The sequence below is a fragment of the Pelodiscus sinensis genome, chromosome 24 (assembly GCF_049634645.1).
Source record: "Pelodiscus sinensis isolate JC-2024 chromosome 24, ASM4963464v1, whole genome shotgun sequence".
In the NCBI taxonomy this organism is placed as follows: Eukaryota; Metazoa; Chordata; order Testudines; family Trionychidae; genus Pelodiscus; species Pelodiscus sinensis.
In genome coordinates this window covers 9,343,880-9,357,767 of record NC_134734.1, presented here as the reverse complement: position 1 = coordinate 9,357,767, position 13,888 = coordinate 9,343,880, and the positions used below count along the sequence as shown (strand labels likewise).

Genomic DNA, 13,888 nt, shown 5'->3' with positions numbered 1-13,888 from the left:
CCCCCACCAGTAGACACCGGATTAAATGAAGCAGAATGACCTTGTTTTACTGTAACCAAAAATCTAGGATTTATTGAAACCCAGAAAATAAGCCTCAAATACCTTACAGCTCTCTCTGAATGTTAGAGGCAGAACTGACTCCATCTCATCCCCAGCAGGTGTGAACATGATTTGGAGTGACTCCGGATTCACACCACTGTCCAATAGAGCAGAGGCCAGACCCCAACACCAGGGCGCATCCCAGACCATACAGAAGCAAAGGGACAGCGGCGGTGGGGTCCCGGGGAGGAGGGGCTCATGGGAAGGGGTGCACGGGAGGCAGGTTGTAGCTGGCGTCCAGGAAAATGGTGAGGGTCCCAACACTGGTGAAGGTGATGAAGGTCCAGAGGAAAAGACGGTCCACCACCATGGCCACGTACTGCCAGTCTTCTTTGAGCTGGGGGGAGGGGGCAGGAGGCATGAGGGAGCTGGTCCTTAGCACCCTTAACTCTATGCTCCATGGGCACGACTAGTGACCCATTACCTAGTCCCACTGACCCTCCTGAAGCCTTCCCACCACCTCTATGTCTGGCCATTGCCCTCCTTAGCTCTGCCCACAGTGGCCCCCAAGCCGTGTCAATTGGCCCCTAAGCCTCCCCCACTGCCCATTATGCTCCTTACACCCCTCGCCCTGGGTAGGGTCAAGCAGCCCCACAGATAAACGAACTCCAGACCCAGGGAGGAGGGTTGGGGCTGAGGCTAGAGCCAGAGTCCACTGGTGATGGTCAGCTGGCCAACCCCACTGTGAGGAAGTGCGGGAGCTGTGGGGGGGCTGAAGGGGCTGCCTGCAGAGCTGTTGGCACTCTGTGTCCCCGGCGGTTACTGGTTTAACCATGGGAAGGGGAGGGAGTTTGTTGTTCCAGGGACCAGCACAGAACTGGAGCCCCTCAGTGACTAGTGACCGGGACACCCAGCTGGGATGGCACAGCCGAGTCTGGCCAGTGGGAGGCCAATGGGCTGTGGGGAGAGGACCCCGGGGACCTGCCCAGCTGGTCCCAGCCAGGGAGAACAAAAGGTGGAGGAGGGGGGAGGCAGAGAACAGAGGAGTCCGGGAGACTGTTAACCTGGACAGAGGCCAGGGAGGGGCTGCTGGGGAGGGATTTGGGGGCTGGGCTGGGAGGAGGGGGCTGCTGGCCTGGGCAGGGGGAGCAGGCAGAGCCCACCTGGCTGCAGGGGAGACTCAGACATGCTGGGCTGAGGGGGGCCAGGCCTGCAGGCCTGAGAGTTCCTGTGCTGGGTTCAGTGCTCAATGAACCCTCCTGTGTGCCGCTGGCAGAGAGTCGCTCCGGTCTGAGAACAGGGCTGCACTGGCCCCCCTGCGAGTGGAGGCCCCGGGGGCCCAGAGTGAGTGGACTCCCTGAGGGGCCCAGGGCAGAGCCAGGTGCGCTCAAGGCTATAACAGGCGTCAGCCCAAGAGGCAGAGGCGCAGACCCCTGGAAGAGAATGGACTCCCCGAGAAGGGGCCGCTGCACAGTTGGGGGTTCTGCCCGGGGATCACATGGGCTATGTGTGGGCACCACCTGGGAGACTGACACTCACTCACCGTGTCATAGTCCTCCTGGTCCTGGAGCTGCTGGGCGATGTAGGTCACAGCGTCCATGGCGGACTTGAGGTCAAGCGGCAGGACGAGGCATTCGCTCGGCCCATCGATGAACCGGCGCAGGTCCTGCAAGAAGGGATCCTGGTAGAATCTGGAAGGTTAACAGGAGAGAGCCGTGAAGCCCTACACAGCGCCCCCTACTGAGCCCCCTCCTTGTTCCACAGTCCTACTATTGCCCTGGGCCAGCCCTGCCTGCCAGGGGAGAGCGCCTCCTACTGAGCCCCTGCCCTGCTCGCTTCCTCACAGCACCCCTAGCACAACCCTGGGCAAGCGCTGTTTGCCAGAGAAGAGCACTTCCTGCTGAGCCCCTGCCCTACTCCCAGACCCACAGCGTCCCCTAGCACCACCCTGGGCCAGCCCACTGCTCAGCCCCTGCCCTGCTCCCTACCCCACTGTGCCCCCTGGTGCCACCCTGGGCCTGCCCTGCCTGCCAGAGAGAACACCCCCTGCTGAGCCCTTGCCCTGCTCCCTGCACACAGCATTCCCATCTGACCTGCTTGGCTTGGGGAAGAGGAAGTCACAGGTGGGTTTGCGAATGAAATATTCGTCTGTGCTCCGGTTGCTCTTTACCACTAATTCCCGTTTGGAGGCTGGGGGAGGTTTCAGGATGGGCTCTGGTTTCGGACGCTGAAGCCCCAGGTAACGCGGGAGCTGATGAATGAAAATCTGCCCAGGAGAGAGAATCCAGAACCTCCCATTAGCTCCATCTCTGGGGCCAGGTGGGAGCTGACACCCCCTTCTAGAGGGAACAAGCCCCATGCCCAATTTCCTGCCCCCTGCCCTAGGGCTAAGGAGGGGTGTGTTACCTGCCTGACCCAGAAGGGCATGTCATGGGTGTTGGGCGAGCGGTGATGCAGGTTGAGGACCACCACACTGAGGATGACGGAGAAGGTCACTAGGATCATGGTGAACATGAGGTATTTGACAATGATGGGCACGGCCAGCGAGGTCTCTGGCACCTTGTCTGCCAGCAGCAGCAGGAAAACGGTGAGGGTGAGCAGAGCGAAGATGGAGAGAGTCATCTTCTCCCCTGGGCAGAGGGAGCAGAACAGGCATCAGCGAGGGCAGCGGGAAGACTGGGAGACTTGGGCCCATCTGGCCTGTCCTCTGGTTCCTCTCTCGAGGGAGAGTGGATTATGGGGCCCATATAGCATGACTTCTGGTCTTCTCAGAAACAGGGTAATCCAAAGACCATCTCACATGGCCTCTTATCTATCCCCAAGGACAGAGGATTTGGGCCCATCCTGCATGGCCTCTGGTCTTCTCATGGAAAACGGTATCCCAAGGTCCATGTAGCACGGCCACAGGTCTCTGCAGGGAGAGGGGAGTCCAGTGCCCATTGAGCATGGCCCTCTGGTCTATCCCCAGTAACAGGGGATTGTGGGTCCCATCTAGCATGGCCTCTAGGTTGCCGAGGTGCTCAACTACGATGAACTAAGGTCTCCTAAGGAAGAGAGGAATCCCAGCATTGGATTCCTCAGCCCCCTGGAAAGGGGACGATTCCTGGAAGGAGTGAAAAATCTGGCACCAGATTCCCACCCTCTTGGAATAGGTCCAATCCCCCTCCTTCTCTCCAGCACCAGGGGCAGCCTGTGTCCATCTGCCTGGCACCCACCGGCATCAGGGGGCAGATAGAAAACGAAGATGGCCAGGATAGTGATGAGAATGCAGGGAATAATGACGTTGATGATGTAGAAGAGTGGCCTGCGGCGGATGATGAGGTAGAAGGTGATGTCCTCATGTTGTAACTCCCCAGGCAGTGTGTTGCGCCGTGCAGGCTTGTGCCGGATCTCCCACTGCCCATTGTCTGGAGAGCAGAGAGAGGGGTTAGGGCTGAGGAATGCCAATCCAGAGTCACCTCATTAGAGGTGGCAAGGGAGAGGGAAGGGAACAGGGCCCCGAGACAGATGGTGGCAGTGGTGGGATGTACACCCAGATTGCACATGTGAGTTGTGTCTTTCTGTCAAGTAACTGTGTGTGTTCGCGTGTGTGGAAGAGTGCATGGCTGGCTGCAAGTGTAATGACTCTCTCTGTGTTGAATTGTGTGTGTGTCGCTGTGTGTGTGGTGGCTGTTTGTGTTGTCATGGCTTTATGTGTGTGGCTGTCTGTACAGCTGTGGTCCTTCTGCTTGTGTGCTGGCTTTGTGTGTGTATCGCTATGTGTGTTTTGTGTGCACATCACAGTGAGGGGGTTTTGCTGTGGCCATGTGTGTGATACTGTGTGTGTGTGTAGCTGTGTGTTGTGGTTATGTGTTTGTCCTCATGCACATTGCTCTGTGTGTGTTTGACAATGTGTGTAAGTAGCTCTGTTTGGGTGGCTGTGTTACTCTGTGTGTTGTGGTGGCATGTGAGATATGGCTGTGTGTATGTGTTCCTCTTTGTGTGTGTAGCTCCATATGTGCTGAGGTTGCACATGTGTAACACATGGCTGTGTGTCTCTGTGTCTTTGTGTGTCAGTGTTGTGTGTGATGTATGGTTCTGTGTGTGTTGTGGTCACATGTGTGGTTCTGGGTGTAGCTCTGTGTATGATGTGTTTGCGTGTGAGTGACTGTGTATATGTCTTGAGACATGGTTGTGTGCATGTAGCTCCATGTGCGTGTCTGTTTGTGATAAATGGCTGTGTATGTGGTGTGGTTGTGAATGCCTGGCTCAGTCTGTTTGTGAGACATATAGATGACCGTGTGTAGCTCTGTGTGCGAGTACCTGTGTATGTACTGAGGTTGTGCATGTGTGACTCTGTGTGTCTGTAAAGGTGTGCGTGTGTGTTGCACTGTGTGTAACTGTGTGTTTGTGTGTCGCTGTATGTGTGTAGTCATCTGTATACATGTATAGTTGTGTGGGTAGCGCAGTGTGTCTGTGTATATATGTGCATGTAGCTGTGTGTGTATGTAGTTGTACATGTAGCCATGTATGTGTGTGTGTATCCATGTGAGTGTGTAGCTGCATTAGTGCAAATAAAGATGTGTACAGCTGTGTGCGCACTTGGGTTGCTGCATATGGATGTGTGTGTACCATGAGCATGTGCACGCATGTGTGTGTAGCTGTGTGTAGCCATGTGCATGTATGTAGCTGTATGCCTGTGTAGCTGTGCACATGCATGTGTAGCTGCGCGCGTGTGTGTGTAGCCGTGTTGGTGCGTGTGTAGCTATGCATATACGTATGTAGCTGTATGCAAGTGTAGCCGTGTGCATGGTGGACACTCACCGATGAAGGTGTTCTCAAAGATGATGATCTCCTGCACCTCACGCCCCGCCTCATCCAGCGGGTGCAGCAGGCCCAGCTCGGTTGCCCCATAGGCGTAGGACTGGAACACCATGCTGCAGTTCTGCCAGTCGAAGGGGAAGTAAGTAACCTGGGGGGAGAGACACCATTGACACAGCACCCCCTGCTCAGACCTCCACAGCACAGCACCCCCTGCTGGGCCCCCTCTACCCCGCACAGCACAGCACCCCCTGCTGGGCCCCCTCAACCCCTCACAGCACAGCGCCCCCTGCTAGGCCCTCTCAACCCCTCGCAGCACAGCGCCTCCTGCTGGGCCCCCTCGACTCCTCAAAGCACAGTGCCCCCTGCTGGGCCCCTTCTACCCTGCACAATACAGCGCCCCCTGCTGGCCCCCCTCTATCCCCCACAGCACAGCACCCCCTGCTGGGCCCCCTCTACCGCTCACAGAACAGCGCTCCCTGCTGGGCCCCCTCTACCCCTCACAGCACAGCGCCCCCTGCTGGACCCCCTTTATCCCCCACAGCAAGTACCCCCTGCTGGGCCCCCTCTACTCTGCACAATACATCACCCCCAGCTGGCCCCCCTCTATCCTCCACAGCACAGCGCCCCCTGCTGGGCCTCCTCTACCCCGCACAATACAGCATCCCCAGCTGGCCCCCTTCTATCCTCCACAGCACAGTGCCCCCTGCTGGGCCCCCTCTACCCCTCACAGCACAGCGCCCCCTGCTGGGCCCCCTTTACCCCCCACAGCACAATGCCCCCTGCTCGGCCTCTTAAACCCCAAACAGCACAAAAACCCCTGCTGGGTCCCCTCTGCCCACCACAATACAGCACCTCCTGCTGGGTCCCCTTTGCCCACCACAGTACAGCACCCTCCACTGGGCCACCTACCCCGCAGCACAGCACCCCCTAGCAGAGGGGGCCAGCTCACCTGGATACTGCAGCTGCTGCGGTAGAGGGCGGGGGGAAGCCACTGAACGGTCCCCACATGAGAGACCAAGACATTCACAGGTAGGGCGATGTCAACATTACCATCATTGCTGAAAGAATGAAAAAAGAAGAAAGGGTGTCGCACAGCAGAAGGAACCCATCTGCCAGCTGGGCTGTGGCTTTATTGCTCTCACCCCCTGGCTCTCTTGTCCTGGGGACCCTGGATGTTCCTCTGCCCCCATGCCCTCCCAATCCAGCTCACTTGTTCATGAGGTAGATATCCGGGAGCCAGACTTTGTCAGAAGACAACCGGATGGAGCTGATGTAATCAAAGTCAGACAGATTCCAGCTCAGGCGATAATCCGTCCACTCCTGGAGACCCAATGGACAGGGGGATGGTCAAAGAAAGAAAGAAAGAAAGTCCTTGTGATTGTCCTCCCAGACCCACCTCACCCTGTGAGACTGGGCAGGGCTATTTGCCCCATGCACATATGGGGAAACTGAGGCACAGAGTGCTCTCTTACTCCATCCCCCATTAACCATCTGTGGCGTAGTGGGGGGGATGTCTGCTCTGTGACCCAGGGTCCCCCTGCGCTGTGATGGGAGATTCTCACTGACTCTCCCAAATGTGTATTAACCCAGACACCCAGGCTCAGCCTCCCAGGGAGGGAGACAAAGGGAGGAAGGCGGAGACCAGCACCTGGCTGGGGTGCAGGGCTGGAAGTGAGTTTTAGTTTCTGTCTGGTATCATGGAGGAAGCAGCCTAAGGAACGGGCTGGGATTTAGGGGCCCAGTCTCTCCCATCTCAAGGGGGGCTGAGGCATCCTAGGCCTGCCCTGTAACCAGATTACATCTATGCTGTGGAGAAGCAATAAACTCCCTATATTCTACTGGCTGGCAGAGTCTGTTCGTGCCATTACGGGGGTGCAGGAGGTGGGGGAACCCCGACGCGCCGCTACACCATCCATGGCTGTGCTGGAAATGGACCAACCCCACTGGCTCCTGTTATAAACAAGGAATCAGAGCTGGGACATATTTCCTCATCCTCTACTCCCTTTTTATAAACCACAAAGCCCCCACCAAACCAGAAATCTACCTCTACACTTTGTCCCAGCAGCCACCAGATGACACTAAGTCCCTGCCCCAGCGCTAAGAGCTAGATTGGGGAAGGCAGACACCCCCCATCTGGGATAGAGTACGGGGGGCAGTAGGCATGGGAATGTGTTGGGGGGATAGTACCCACCAGGTCCATGTACACCTTCGTGGTCAGCTCCTCGTTCTTTTCATTCTGGCGGGGGAGAAAGGATTAAAAAGTAATTCAGGGGATACCCCCTCGACTCCAGAATCATGCCCCCTCCCCTGTGTACCCTTGAGAATGCTGCTCCCTTTGGAGGTATGTGAGGACATAGAACCCTTTCTGGGGTATGGGATAGTGAAGGGCATTTTATGGAGGGGCAAATGGGTCTGAAATGGACTACCCCGGGGTGCCAATCCGGTGCATGTATCCAGCTGACCCTTCCACTCTGAATTCATTTCCTCCCCACTACCTTCCCCTTATACCGCTATTTATAACATCCCCTGTCTCTGGCCGGTGCCAGGGGCCTCCGTGACAGCTGCTGTCTCTGTCCCCTGGCCAAGGAGGCGGGTGAGAGGCCCTTAACTCTCTCCCTGCCAGAGCTGGGGGTTCTGCTGCCTTCCCTTCCATGGACACTGGCTGCCTCAAGAAACTAATTTAGCATGAGAGGTCCAGGTGTCACAGCCCTAGCTACAGCATTTTAGGTGACTCTAGCATGGCTTTGGCCCCAGCCTGGAATAAAGTACCAGAAACTAATCTAGAACATAGCCAGCATATCCCAGGAGCAGGAGTGAGCTAGTCTGCTCTAGAGTGTGGATTAGAATGGCACTGGCGTTTGGTCAGGAATGTCGCTAGGGAGAAAATCTGGGATGTAGTATCCTGTGGCTATGGCATGGTGGTGTTCTGGGCTGCTCTAGAGCAAGGTATAGAATAGCTCAGAGGGTTGATTGGCCCGGGCTGCAGCAAGGAATGTAATCTAAGAATACAGCACCTGCTAGCCAGGGTGGCTCAAGAGTGGCTATGTTCAAGACCACTCTAGAAATAGCATTGGAAAGCAATCTAGAATGAGAGCAAGTCTAGAGGAGCGTCTTCTCCGAGCAGCATGAGTGGCAGTTCCATACAACTGTGCTAGAAAAAGGCAAATGGTTGTGCAGCCTAGAATGCCCTCTGGTGTGATAATCTAGATAGCATTCCCTTTTTGACCATCAAGGACCAGAAGTCATGGGAACTAGACCAGTCTAGAACATGGTCGAGAACTGCACGAGTAGCTGATTTGCCTTTCCACTAGGAAGTGAAGCAAGAATATGATCTCTTTTTGGCCAGCTAAGGATCAGGAGCCATGGCACAGCAGACAGACATAGAACCTGGCCTAGAATGTTAAGCTAGAACACCCTGCCAAGGCTCCAATTCCTCACCAGGCTGATGAGCTGTGACAGGGACATGCCCACCCGGATGAACACCTTGTCGGTGAGAGTGCGGGCGGGGCGGACGTTGGAGTTGTAGTTCTCAAACAACTTCTCCAGCAGACGCTCCTCAGTTTGCAGGCTGCCCACCACTGCCCGGAGAGAGAAACTGTGTGTGTGAGGGTCCTGTTTCCCACTGCATCTCTCTACTGCCCGGCACTGCTCCCTGGGCCATAGCAGTCTACTGAGCTGCCTATCCCTCCCTCCCTCCCTCCTCATCTGCCCCTGTCCATCTCTCTTCACACATTGCCTCCCTCCCACACAGAACAATGTAACTACCCCATCCCATCTAGCCCTTCCCACAGGACGCACTCCTCCGTCTCTGTTCATCCCTCCATCCCCGCACCCTCTTCTCTCCACCCATCCTGCCACACTTCGATCCCCACACCCCATCCTCGGCATCCAGCTGTCTGCCCCCATACCTCAGATCTATCCCTCAACTCGCACCCCATCTGTGCCCCCTCCTATTTATCCCCATCCCCTTTGTCTAGTGATCTCTCCACCCCTCTCCCCACATCGCAGTACCCATCCATCCCCCTGAACCTCTCTGTCTTTCCATCCATGCATCAGCATATACCCCCTCCTTCCATCCCCACACCCTGCTATCCATTCATCTGTCCCCCACTCATCATCCTTCCCCACATACCTTATCTATCTGTTCCCCCATTCCCCCATCTAGCCATCCATTCCACACACACATCTCTATGTATCTACCCCATCCACCACACTTGCTCTCCCCCCAAAAATGTATGTCCATCCCACACCCTCTATGTATCTATCCCCCATCTACCCCCTCTGTCTATCCATCCCACACCCCACTCACCTCCCTTCCGATCTCTAATCCATGTCCCCATATCTTGCCTCATAGCCCATGGCTCTACCTGATCTCTCTCTAGCCCCGTTTCCCACTCTCTAGCAGGGCCAGGTGCCCCCTGACTCTTGCTGGGGCTTGGCCAAGGGGCAGCCTGCACTTACCCACAGTGGGGATAAGCCAGAGGGTCACCAGAACTGGGGCCCTCCGTGCCATGGCTGCATCCGTGTGTCCGTCTGGCTCCTGGAGGCCCAGCTGGCACCCTGCCTCCCCCTCCAGCCACCTCCTTGGCCACAGCAGCTGTCACCAGAGCGGGGTGTGGGAGGGGGCTGGAGAGTTGGGGGTGGGGGAGGAGCCTCATGCCACAGGAAATCTGCAGGCACCACCTGTTCTGGAGGGGGGGGGATTTTTAACCCTTTGGGACCCAGAGCTCACAAGGAGAGGGAAAGGGGTCCCAGGGGCATTCGGATCCACAGCCTGAGAGGGGGGACATAGATTTTAGCCAGGCAGAGAGCCTAGCTGGTCCATGAGGATAGGTTGCTCAGTGGTTATTAGCCAGGCTGGGCAGGGATGGGAGCCCAGCCTCGGTTTGCCAGGAGCTGGGAATGGGTGACAGGGGCTGGATCTCTGGATGGTTCCCTGCTCTGTTCACTCCCGCTGAGGCACCTGGCATAGGCCACTGTCGGCAGACAGGACACTGGCTGGATGGACCCTTGGTGACAGATGGATAGATAGATGGGATGTGTGGGGAAGGGTAGATAGAGAGGGAGAGGGACAGAGGTTGGGGGTTGGGGGATGAGTAGTGCAGCGACACACACAGGGGAGGGGGATGAGTAGAGGAGTTGGGAACAGGGGTCAGGCAGAGAGGCTGGGTTGGGGGGTGCATAGAGGGGTTGGGGATGGGAGGAGGGGCAGAGAAGCAGAGGTGTAGACAGGCAAAGCTTGGAACTGGATTGCCCTGTGGCCTGGACTTTCCCCTGGAGGAATGAGGAAAACCCGGAGCGAGATCCACTCTCTCGCGCTGGCCATTTGGAAGGCCAGGAACATTTAACGGAGTTAAATGGCAGCCACTTGGCCGGGAGGTGGGTAAATCCCGGAGCTAGATCACAGCGGCCTCCTGCATCGGAGCCGGGAGGTAGCTGCTCCTACTCGGGCAGGGAATTATGATAAATCCCAAATACGGCATAGGAGTCAGCCCAGCTATGGGTAAAACCTGGAGCTGGATCCCAGCTCGGAGTCCCACGCAGCCCCTCCCACCTCAGGACTTGTGTAAAACCCGAAGCTGGATCACGGCTAAGAGTCCCACACAGCCCCTCCCCATTCCCTGCTCCGGATATACGTAATTCCGGAACTGGATTCCGGCTCGGAGTCCCACAGAGCCACATGGAGCCGGGTAGATTCGTAGAAACGTGGTTTATTCTCTCGGCTGTGCAGGTCTAGGGGTCACCAGTCCCTTGAACCAAGGGTGTGTGTGCAAGATTGGGGGGCTGAATTTCATGACTTGAGGGTGCAAAGCGGGGGCTTATTTATCAGTGCAGGGGGAGGCTGGAAGGAGGAGTAAGGGCTATAAAGGGAGAAATAAGGGCGGAACCAAAGAGAGAATCGGGGCAGGGGGCAGATACCAGAGGAGCAAGCAGGGAAAGGGGAGAGAACAGGAGATGGGAAAGGAGAGGAAGGGGCAATAAGGGAGAGGGAGGCCCAGGAGCTATGAATACAAACAAGGGGGAATAGGAGGGGGCCGTGATCCCCTCCCCCATCTGGTGCAGTTGTTTGGGGGCAGAATGGGGCTTGAAAGAAGCGTTGTCAGAGCTGTGCCGAGAGATACACGGTGTCAGCTTCTTGAACACAATACATGAGAAGATGTAGAAAACTCCCTCCCTGATCTTATGAGTCCCTCAAATCCATCTTCTACCATTCAGTCCCCACCCCTTTCCCTGCCTCACAGCACCCCGGGGGCCAGTCCTGCCTGCCAGGGGAGAGCTCCCTGCTGAGCCCCTGCCCCACAGCGCCCCCTAGTGTTGCCTTCGGCCAGCCCTGCCTACCAGGGGAGAACGCCCCCTGCTGCCCCCCCAGGCCCATCCCAAAGAGAGTGTATGAGAAGATAGAGATCAGCTGCTGCCCCCTGCTGGAGGGGTGAGCCCTGCTCTGTGTGTGTATTTGCTGCCCCCTGCTGGCTGGGCACACAGCTATTTCTGTGCACCTTCCCTCCCCCCTCCTCCACTAGAGCAGTGGATTTCAAGCTATGGGGTGGCAATCCAGTACTGGGATGTGGAATGTCGGGCACTGGGTCTCATTCCTGCAGGGTGACCAGTGGGGGTGCTAAGGCAGCCACCTGCCTCTTCTGGCACTCCAGATTGCGCTGCACCCAGCAGTGGGCCCAGCACCTGCGGTGGGGGTGAGCGCAGAGGGCTCCACACACTGCCCCTGTCCTGAGCACTAGCTCCGTACTTCCATTGGTTAGAACCTGCTGCTGGCTGGTTTTGGGGCACTGCATGGTCTGCAGTGCCAGGAGGGACAGGAAGCTGCCTTAGCCCCCACCCCTCGTTACACCGCTGACTTAAAGTCACTCAAGCTAAGCCCCGCTTGCCCTACCCAAACTCATCCTTCCAAAGATGAGGTCCCCTCCTATAGTCCAAGCTCTCATCCTCAGCCCCACTCTGGAGCCTGCACTCTAGTCAAATTATGTTGGGTTGCAGGCATCAACAATTTTCTTCAACTGGGTCATGAGAACAAAAGTTTGAAAACCCACTGCACTAGACAGACTCACAACTAGTCACACATGTCACACACCTGCCATTGCCTCCTTGTGACCTTACTGCCGACCCCTCCTCCCCGTGAGAGCAGGTCTCCTGGGTTCTCTCCCAAGCTCTGGGAAGGGAGAAGGGGGTGGGGCAGGGAGTCAGAAGTCTTGGGTTTTCTCCCTGGCTCTGGCTCCTAGCCCCCCAACCCACCTGCTTTTACTCCCCTCCCTGAACTAGGGAGAGGACTAGGGCTGTCCTTAGGCATATGCAACCTACACAGCTGCGTAGGGTACCTGAAAATTTGGGGCATCAAATTTCCAGGTGCCCTTCTGAAGCTGCATGTACCTGAGGGGGTGGCACACACATGGCAGTGTCACAACAGGCAACTTCAGTTCAGGCCATACAAACTTGATCTAGGATTGAACCTGCCTCCTGCCAGCACAGCCCCATGCAGCAACATGTCCGCCCCCCTGCCCACTCCTCTCTGACAAGGCAGGAGTGGGACTTGTCAGCAGAAGGAACTGATTGGGCAGATTAGTGCCACCTGAGTGTAAAACCTTTTCTCTCTCTAGTCCCCCACCTCCCGCCCCTAGACCAAATGTTTTAATCCACTTTGGGAGATGTGTACTGGATCAGTACACACATGGTGGTTTACAGAAATCTCCCAACACCGGAGCTAGGGTTGCCAGATGGTTTCAGCAAAAACACCAGACACACTTGACGTTACATCACAATCTACATTACATCTTATTTAGAAAATACCGGACAGTTCTATTTTCTCAATTTGTTTCCTGAACAAAAAGCTCAAATACTGGACTGTCCGGTTCAAAACCGGACACTTGGCAACCCAAACTGGAGCCATGGCCTCACTTTCAGCTTAAGGCCCCTGCTACTTTAAACTCCTAAGTGTAGACAGTACTGAGGACCCCAGGAGGCTGGGCAGGGAGAGGAGAGGTGATTGCTTGGGGGGGGGTCACATTTGTATTTCATTTTCTTTCCTGCTTTGCTTGGGGCCTATAGAAGGAGCCTCTGCACTGGGACAAGACGCATGCACACAATCATAGAATCATAGAGCTGGAAGAGACCTCAGGAGGTCATCAAATCCAGCCCTCTGCCCAAGGCAGGACCAATCCCAACTAAATCAACCCAGCCAGGGCTTTGTCAAGCTGAGACTTAAACACTTCTGGGGATGGAGATTCTACCACCTCCCTAGGGAACCCATTCCAGTGCTTCACCACCCTCCTAGTGAAATAGTTTTTTCCTAATATCCAACGTAGACCTCCCCCACTGTAACTTGAGACCATTGTTCCTTGTTCTGGCATCTGTCACTACTGTGAACAGCCTTTCTCCAGCCTCTTTTTGGAACCTCCCTTCAGGAAGTTGAAGGCTGCTATCAAATCCCCCCTCGCTCTTCTCTTCTGCAGACTAAACAAACCCAACTCCCTCAGTCTCTCCTCATAGGTCATGCGCTCCAGCCCCCTAATCATTTTGGTCGCCCTTCGCTGGACCCTCTCCAGTGCGTCCACATCCTTTCTATAGTGGGGGGGCCCAGAACTGGACACAATATTCCAGATGTGGCCTCACCAGAGCCGAATAAAGGGGAATAATCACTTCTCTGGATCTGCTGGCAATGCTCCTCCTAATGCAACCTAATATGCCTCTGGACTTCTTGGCTACAAGGGCACACTGTTGACTCATATCCAGCTTCTCATCCACTGTAATCCCCAGGTCCTTTTCTGCTTAACTGCTACTTAGCCATTCAGTCCCCAGCATGGGTATGCCGGGTGTGCCCAGGCACACCCTATTGTCTCAAAAAAAAGTGGCTTTGTGTTTTAATTTAATCACATGATACGCTCTTTTAGTTTTAAAGTATGGATTGTTGTATTATGCAATAAGCGCCAAATGTAGAAATGTATAGAAAGCCCCCGTTCGCTCACAGCATGTGCTTTGTGATTGAGTATTCAATAAATGTTCACCTTTAAAAAAAATAAAAAATAAAATTCCTTGG

General features: G+C 55.7%; 1 protein-coding gene across 3 annotated transcripts; it reads right to left on the bottom strand.

Annotated features, from left to right (window-relative positions):
- Positions 1-41: 41 nt before the first annotated feature.
- Positions 42-10,031, bottom strand: CHRNB1 (cholinergic receptor nicotinic beta 1 subunit). Of its 3 annotated transcripts, none has more exons than XM_006112103.4 (11): positions 9,304-10,029; positions 8,281-8,420; positions 7,034-7,078; positions 6,053-6,162; positions 5,792-5,900; positions 4,843-4,990; positions 3,255-3,446; positions 2,446-2,669; positions 2,133-2,305; positions 1,583-1,730; positions 42-436 (listed from the first exon to the last, which is right to left on the bottom strand). In XM_006112103.4, exons 1-11 carry the CDS (start codon positions 9,353-9,355, stop codon positions 296-298), a joined length of 1,482 nt encoding a protein of 493 aa, XP_006112165.2. In that variant the 5' UTR covers positions 9,356-10,029; the 3' UTR covers positions 42-295. The 3 variants fall into 3 exon arrangements, with proteins under 3 accessions (XP_006112165.2, XP_006112167.2, XP_006112166.1); XM_006112104.4 differs by having other exon boundaries at positions 297-436; positions 1,583-1,705; positions 9,304-10,031; XM_006112105.4 differs by lacking the exon at positions 8,281-8,420 and having other exon boundaries at positions 9,304-10,027.
- Positions 10,032-13,888: the final 3,857 nt, after the last annotated feature.